General features: G+C 62.4%; 1 protein-coding gene across 1 annotated transcript; it reads right to left on the bottom strand.

The window, feature by feature from the left end:
- Nucleotides 1-1461: 1461 nt before the first annotated feature.
- Nucleotides 1462-7758, bottom strand: STMN3 (stathmin 3). The gene is made up of 5 exons (XM_075527697.1): nucleotides 7740-7758; nucleotides 3786-3881; nucleotides 3452-3627; nucleotides 2484-2675; nucleotides 1462-1802 (listed from the first exon to the last, which is right to left on the bottom strand). Exons 1-5 carry the CDS (start codon nucleotides 7756-7758, stop codon nucleotides 1743-1745), a joined length of 543 nt encoding a protein of 180 aa, XP_075383812.1. The 3' UTR covers nucleotides 1462-1742.
- Between the last annotated feature and the right edge of the window lie 280 nt (nucleotides 7759-8038).

Raw genomic sequence — 8038 nt, 5'->3', positions numbered from 1 at the left:
CCCTCCTGAGACTTAAAGAGAACTTGAGCTTATGGTCGGCCTGGCCTCCAGGGGATGCAGGCCCCATGGAGGCTGGTCTGCACATGTGTGTCCTCGGAACAGCCCCCTGCTCCCCACCTGTTGAAACTATTCTGGACATGGCAGTTCTGGCCCTGCCACACGTGCAGCCTTGGTATCTTCACCTCACTCTGGCTGCAAGTCCTGGGTCTGGTTCCCACAGGATGTCACAGGCCTGCCCCTGGAAGGGCTGAGTGGCACCCCCTCCATCAAAGGACCTGGAAGGGAAGTGATGGGTGGGCCCCACTGTTTGGATACCCATAGGACAGGCCTCCCCACTGCTCTGGCAGTGGCTCCAGGACTGGGGGTGGGAGGAGGCCACAACGTGACAAAGCCAAGGTTGCAATGTAGGGCCCCTGTCTCCGCCTCGTGTCCTCAACGGTGACTGACCAGCGTCATCAGTGGGCCGGCCAGGTTTTCACAGCTGCTGTCACTAGAACCACCCTAAAGCACAGTAGCGAAAACCATTTATCAGAAGCTGCTGCTTGGAAGTGCTGTCCTCGGCAATGGAGGTAGACCCACCACTGAGGCTGCTGATTTTGTTTTCAAGTTCCACACACTTGGGGACAGGACATGCCCAGCTCCCCACTTCCTCCTCCATCTCCCACAGAAGCCACATGAAGGTGCTGCTGGAGGCTGCAGAGGGGGGTGGGGTTGTCTGTGGGATCCTGGTGGGTGGGGCTCCAGCCAGCAGGGCTCCTGGCTAACCCACCAGTTCCACCCAACAGATGGTCAGTAGGGGCCCAGCTGGGGGAGGGGCCTCCACCCCACATCTAGGTGGGTGGTGCTCCTCATGCCTGCACAAGGGAACCGAGAGAGGAAGACCATGAAGACTGCTTGGCACTGCCAGAGGGGATTTCTTCGGAGGACAGGTCAGTGTGCCCTCATAACACATGGCCTTTAGGCTGCTGATCCCAGAGGCCTGCCCGCTGCCACTCACCCACAGCTGTCCAAAAGGGGGCAGGCCAGAGCAGCAGGCACAGGAAAGAGGCCCACACCCAGTGCCCTGCCCTGGGGGGCAGTTGGCTTCCTGGAGCCAAGGGCATTTTTGATTGATTGGGTCCAGTTGCCCACAAACCTCCAGGCCCAAGTGGGGAATGCCCACTGCCCGACCCATGGCCGAGAATCCCCCAGGCTCCCTGCTCCAGCCCTTGCCCAGTGATTGCAGCTCCCTAGTGCCCCCACAGGTGCACCTGGCCTGAGGACTCCAGGGTCACTGTACCCCTCCCTGGCCCCAGTTCCAAAAGGCTTTGCCACAGGTCAGAGGCTGTACTCCACCCCCCGAGGGAGACACAGTTGCCTTGCCTGCCCTCCCCCACCCCCCTGAGCTTGGAGGATACTCTGTGACCAAGGTGTTGATCCCAACAGACACCCAGACATACGCACATGCCCATGCCACTGCTGATGGGATTTATTAAGGTCAATCCACGTATGCCAGGAGCCCGCCAAGAAGGGACCCAATGGCCACCTGGCCTGGCCCGGGACTGAGGGGCCGAGAGCTCCACCCTGGGGCACCTCCAGGGAGAGCGTGCAGGCAGCGAACAAGGACTGGACAGCTAAGGCTGCGGGGAGAAGCAGGGAGGGGAAAGGGCAGAGGTGCCGCATCTAGATAGTGGGACAAAACAAAACCGGACCGAACTGTGTTCTTGGCTCGGCTCAGGCCCAGGTGCGGGGCAGACAGGCAGCTAGCCGGATAGCTCCTCTCGCTGCTCCTTGTTCCTGCGCACCTCCGCCGCGTGCAGCTCCTGTGGACCAAGCCATGGCGTTGGGTGGGCCTGCCTTTCCAGATGGAACCCAACAGCGGGCCCGAGCCCTCCCAACACCAGGGGCGGCCCAGGTTCTGGCGCCATAAGGACTGCCAGCTGCTGGCTTAGAGGGACAGGGACATGTCCCTTAGGGAGAGGAGGAAGTGGCAGTCAGAAGGTGGGGGTGACCCTAGATATCACTAGGTGCCACATGAATGACCTTAGGTGCTGGCTGGGGTCCCCCTAGAACAACCAGGCCCCACCTGTGCTAGCCTGAGGGACGTGGGTTCTGCTGGATGGGATGGGGGGTCGAATCTGTACCCTGGCCAGACAGCTGGCATAAGTTTCTGTTCTTGTCTCTCCCAACCGGCATTGGCCTGCCTCACCCTGAGCTGACCCTGAAGCAGGGCAGTGAGTCGCGGGGGTGGGGTGGTAGAGATCTGTGAAGGGTGGGGCTCCAAGGGCCTTCCTGCCCCTGCTCTCCTAAAGCAGCTTCTGGCCCTCTTGTTCGCTCTTGGATGCGCTCCCTTCATTGTTAGCTGGCCTATCCCTGAGCTGCTTGTAGGTCTGGGTCACCGCCTGCCCACCGTGCCCGTGAGCCCTGGGCCCCGCCGGAGCTCCACCCCACCGCCCCGTCCCCGCCCTCGGCTCCTCGTGCGCCCCGGGCTCCGCCCCGCGCACCTTCTCGCGCAGCCGCTCCCGCAGCGCCGCCAGATGCGCCTCGCGGATTTCCTTGCTGAGCTCCATCTTGTAGTTGAGCTTCTCCTCCGCCAGGCGGCTGAAGTTGTTGTTCTCCTCCAGCGCCTTGTGCAGCACCTCGCGCTCGTGCTCGCGACGCTCCGCCAGCTGCTTCAGCACCTGCGCCTCTTGCGTCTGCGCGGGGGACCGCTGCATGAGCGTGCGGGGGGCGGGGGGGGCACGGCGCCCCTGCCTGCGAAAGCTCGCGCCCCTCCCCCCCCCCCCCCCCCGCGCGCCGCCCCCGCCCCCGCCAGCTCGGAGGAGGGGAGCCCCGCCTCTGCGGCTCCCGCCCCTGCTCCCAGCTTGCACTCTCTCCTCTGCCTGGCCTCCTTGCCCAGCGCCCTCTGGGAGACGGATGGGGACCACCGCCTCCCAGACTTCCCAGACGTTAGTAGGGTTGCCTGAGCCTCCTGCCTCCAAAGCCTCCCGGGCCTCACTGTACCTCTGTCTGCCTCCTAACGTCTGCTGAGCACCGAGTGCCTGCTCCAGGCACCAACCCGAACTTCCAATTAGGCCAGCGCGGTGTGCATGCTCCCTGAGGAACATGCGAGCTGTGTGGGAGGAGTATGGGGAGCAGGCGCCGCGCTGTCCAGCCTTGGCAATCCCAGGAGGAGAGCAGGGATACAGGCCTCCGTTAACCCCAGGAGGCCAGAGAACCTGAGTATTTCTGTGAGCCACACACAAAGCCCCTCTCCTCCCCAGTGCCGTGTGTGTGTGTGTGTGTGTGTGTGTGTGTGTGTGTGTGTGTGTGTGTGTGTGTGTGTGAGAGCCCTCTGTCCATAGCCAAGAGTGGGCCCAGGCAGTGTCCAACCCCATCAACCTCCACTGCTACCACTTGGACTGGAGTTCACCCCCAGCACCTGTGCCTGGGAACCAGCCACTCCAACTTGCCCCTGGGAAGGGTTGCCCACCTTCCTCCGCTCCTCAGCTGCTTCCAGCCTCTTCTGCAGCTCCTCCAGAGAGACCCCCTTCTTCTTGGGAGGGGAGGAGAGCACGGGGCTCTCTGGGGACAGGTCGGACGGGGACTTGAGGATGACTTCAAAACTCTGGCCAGAGGCTCGCTTGTCCAGTTGCTTCACTTCCATATCTGCAGGGACACCAGATGGCTCTTCCCAAGTGCCCCAGCCCAGGTCTGCAAGGCTCCCCAGGCCTGGACCCAAGGGCTTGGCCCCAGCTGGCTGCCAGGTTAGGGAGCTTCTGGAGGCCCAGCAGTAGGGGGGCATAGAGGGTGGGGCAAGCACTCACCCCCATACTGGTAGATGGTGTTGGGGTGCGGCTGTGAGTAGAAGCAGGAGCAGATCAGTGACAGCACAGACAGCTCCTTCATCTTCTCCTTGTAGGCTGGGGAGAGGCGGGTGGGAGTGAGGACAGCCCAGCAACATGGCCCAGGGGCCCCTGCCCCCTGGCTGGCCCAGGCAGTCCCCATCTCTAGACTGATGGGGGTGCTCTGAGCCTTCATCTTCTGTTCCCTGACTCTGGTCTTCCTCTCTGTGCTCTCACCGCCAGCCCCCAGACGTTGGTTGTCTTTCCCTGGCTCTGCCCTGTGCTGTTTCTCTTCATGTCTCTGCCCGTCAGTGCTGCTCTGTGTCCTTCTGTCTGTCTCTCTGTATCTTCTAGGTGCCATCTGCTTCATTGTCCCTCCCCATGGCTTGGGTGTGTCACTGTGTGTGCTCTTTCTCTCTGAGTCCCTCACCTCCTGTGTCTCTCCAGGGACATGTCCCTGTCCCTCTGAGCCGAAAACACTTGTCAGGGCCAGCAAGGGCAGGGAAGAGTAACCTGTGGTGGCCAGGACTAGTGCTATGCGGACATCAATCTTCTGTGGATATTAGTTCTGGGAACCCAAACCTCAGGCCCCATGTCCCACTGTCCACTCCTCCATCCACCCGAAGACCAGGCAGTACTTGTATTCCCAGGCACTTGCAGGTGTCTCCACAGACACCACCAAGGCCAGAGGGGAGCTGTCCGTTCAGCACCTCGGTCACCCTCTCGTAGAAAAGGAGCCCCCTGGCTCCGGAGTGAGCACCTGAGCTATACCAGGGGAGCGGCCCACACGTTCAGAATTCCACTCGTGGTAAGCCAGGCCCCGCAGCAGACACCTGTGCGACCACCCAACTCTGCCATGATGCTCATCACCCCCGGGGCCAGCACACCCGCAGCACATTCTGGGCTGGAACATGGCAGACCTGGGTCCCGGGGAAAGCGTGGGAGAGGATGGATCCTCCTGCCCTAACACTGTATACTACCTCTCCTCTCCCGGCACTACCCCGCCCCTGATCTCTCCACATCACACGTCAAGATTCTGAGCTTTTCACAGAAAAGACACGGTTTGCAGGCCTGGAGAGCCCCTTCAAGTAGCCCCACCTCAGCGTGGGAGTAGGGGGAGCCCCTGCATGGTCAGGGTAGAAGTAAGAGAGAGTGGGGCTGCTGGTGACAGGCTCTGCCCTGGGGACAAGATCCCTGGCGGGTAGGCCGTATCCTGCAGCTGTGAAGGTAAGATCGAGCATGTGTGTGCACAGAGACCCTGCCTGGGAGGCGCACCCTCAGAAGAACACTGAGCAGGGAACCATGGGGCAGTGGGCGGAGGCACCTGGAGCCCCGGATGTGGGGATGAGGTGCTGCTCTGGTGCCCAGCTGCAGGTGGAGGCGGGGATGTGACAGGTCAGCAGGTGGGGAGCTAGCAAGATCCTGGGAGACGGTGAGCCCCAGAAGGCCTCAAACAGGCTGGCTGAGGGACCTGGGTACTCGAAGAGCAGGCAGGAGGCTGCAGGGACCTGCATCCTTGGAGGGGGCGGGACCTCGGTTAGTCACATTGTGCTCATCATTGAGACCAAGCCCAAATCTTCTTGGCCTAGCTCTCCCCAGACCCTCCAGCAGCCCCTCCCTGCCCCTTGCCCCTCCCCACTGTCCTGAGGGACCCACTCAGGCCCCTGACTGGCATACAGTGACTCCGGGAGCCCATTACAATGTCGCCAAGGGCTTCTGTCTCTGCCTCTTTCCTGTGTGAGACATTAAGGACACGGAACCCCAGGCTGCCCTATGGGACCAGTGGCACATTCACTTCTGTGATGCACAAGCTGGAGAAGCAGGCCTGCGTCACTTCACATCCATCGTCCCCCAACCCTCAGAAGCAGCCAGCAAAGGTGGACACATGGATCGCCTTGTTTTGACTGAAGGAAAATGAAGCTCAGAGAGGGCAAGGGCCCACTCGGCATCACACAGAAGGCCAGAAAGGAGCCGGGTCACGGGGTGGAGTCTGTCCAGATTTAGGAGGGCCTGGAGCCAGCAGGCTGACCACCCCCACTAGGCAGTCACTCCCTCACCAGTTATCTCAGGGGATTCTAGGAGCCAGGAGTGGCAAAACCAACAGAAGAAGCCACCTTCCTCTGGGCAGGAAACTCTGGGGAACGTGTGAAGGGCAGACCCAGGCATGCACTGGGTGCCACTACTGCTGTGGACTGGGGCCAGGCCCTTGCCCTGAGAACCACCCTCAAGGGGCCATACAGTCGGCCAGACTTCAGACTGAGAAGTTCATAGGCCCGAAAGCAGGGCCCTGGAGAGTCCAGGTCACTGGAGGAAGACAGGAGAAGGAAGCCATTGTGATGGCTGTTCCTGGTCAGTGTGGGAAGCCCTGTCAGTACAGGTGAGGAGGGCCGGCGAGTTTATAATGATGTGAAGTCACAGTGGGCAGTGGGTGAGTGGCCAGTCCACTGCAGACTGGGACCTTTTCTGACCAGGACCCTTATCGCCAAGAAACAGCTCAGGGATACCCACCACCTGAGGACTCCAGGGCTGTGCTGGTTAAACTACAGGTGGCCTCGGGACTCCACCTTGTTCCCAGGGGCAACTGCTGGCTTGGACTTTGCCTGACAGGGGTCATCATAATTGAAAAGGCTTGGATGCCCTGACCCGTGAACTCCTGAATACCATCAAACCCTGGGATGGGCAGTACCCTGAGACACCAAGAGGGCAGGGCTGGGGGCAGCCAGGGGAACCTGAAGTTATCACCTGTCTCAGAGGGCTCTGGCAGATGAGTGTGGTGCGATGGCGGTTGGGGTGCGAGGAGGTGGTGGTGGTGAGGAAGAGGAAAGCTCCCCCCCCCCTTGCCCACTGGCCGCTGCTTGGGGCACACAGGCCTCCAGGGCAGCACCCTAGGCCACAGGGCCCTGGTTTCCCTCTGTCAGGACTCAGGCCCCCTCATACTATCCCCCCCAGTGGGTTTCTGAGTCTGTAAATTTTTCCTGGAGCAGACAGCCTCATCTTTCACCCCAAGAGTTGCTGGTAAATTGAACTGCTGGCCTTGTGGTTATCAGGAGACCACCAGGCTCCTCTGAAAGGCACAAAATGGGGTGGGATGGGCCAGGGATACACACTGTATTCAGCAGGTCCCTCTGGACAGGTGGCAGGGCCTGATTGGCAGGGCAGGGTCAAGTGGCTGTGCAGAGCTCTAGGGCTGTGCATGGAAAGGAGTTTTGTGAGGGGTCCTGGGACCCTTCAAGAGCAGTGGGGGATGGGCTGAAGTGCACCTGCCTGAGGAGGGGCCCTGACCCTGTCTGGGGTGCTGCAGGAGGTTGGGAGGGAAGGGTGGGGGGTTAGAGGGGCGGCGAGTCCCCAGAGAGGCCACATCCTGAGAGCCCTCTGGCTGGTTCTCAGGGCCGCCTTCCACCCGTGTGCGGGGGTGGGGTGGGGGGATGAGGTCTGCAATGGGGGTTTCTATTCTCCAAGGTGGGGTCCCAGCGGAGAGGTGAGGAGGGCCTGCATGATGGGTGGGGTGGGAGTGGGACGGATTTGGGGGGCTGGAAACAAACAGCAGTACCCTTCCCCCACTCAAGCCCTGGAGGCGCAGAGGGCGGTGGCCTTCCCTCCGCTTAGCAGAGGGTGGTCCCCATGGCCCCGTAGATCGCAGCCTCTCTGGAGTCGCTTCCTAGCAATCCCCGGCTCTCCTGCAGCGCCCCCGCACAGAGCGACCTCTCAGGGTCGCCTTGCCAGTGGTCAGTCCGGTCTGGGGACCCTGCCTGCACCTGCGAGGCAACCACGTCCTCTGACTCCCCGAACGCGGCCCCCGCCCGCCGCTGCAGCCCCCCGCCCTGGGCACCCGGCCTCGCCACCCCGACCTCGGCTCTCTTCCCAGGGATGCAGTCCGGGCCCAGCCCCCCGCGAGCCAAGCCGCCGGCCGCGCGGCCCCCCGCCCTGGGCGCCTACCGGACACGGTGCTGGCCATGGTGCTGCGGGCGGCGGCTGCAGGGCCGGGAGCGGGCGCGGCTGTAGCTGCAGTGGCGAATGCTGCAGTGCCAGGGAGGGAGGAGGCGGCGACGCGACGCGGCAAGGCTGCGGCCGTCAGAGGGACCGAGGGGGGAGGGGAGGGGAGGGCGGGGCCAGTGCGCAGAGGACCCACGCCGCAGCTCCCTGCAACCCGACTGGACTCACGCCCTTCAGCACCACGGATTCCCACCCCCAGCTTGATTTCCTGGGGGGTAGGGGGTGGCGAGATGAGCCCCCAT

The sequence above is a fragment of the Tenrec ecaudatus genome, chromosome 12 (assembly GCF_050624435.1).
Source record: "Tenrec ecaudatus isolate mTenEca1 chromosome 12, mTenEca1.hap1, whole genome shotgun sequence".
Taxonomy (NCBI): Eukaryota; Metazoa; Chordata; class Mammalia; order Afrosoricida; family Tenrecidae; genus Tenrec; species Tenrec ecaudatus.
The sequence above is the reverse complement of the archived record's forward strand: the minus strand, read 5'-3'. Positions and strand labels throughout refer to the sequence as shown.

What these genes read in the sequence shown, in the direction of transcription:
- STMN3 (XM_075527697.1), bottom strand. An exon ending in CACCATCTACCAGTATGGGG is followed by an intron (nt 3,628 to 3,785) that starts GTGAGTGCTTGC and finishes GTGTCCCTGCAG; the next exon opens with ATATGGAAGTGAAGCAACTG. An exon ending in CAGCTGAGGAGCGGAGGAAG is followed by an intron (nt 2,676 to 3,451) that starts GTGGGCAACCCT and finishes TCCCCCGCGCAG; the next exon opens with ACGCAAGAGGCGCAGGTGCT.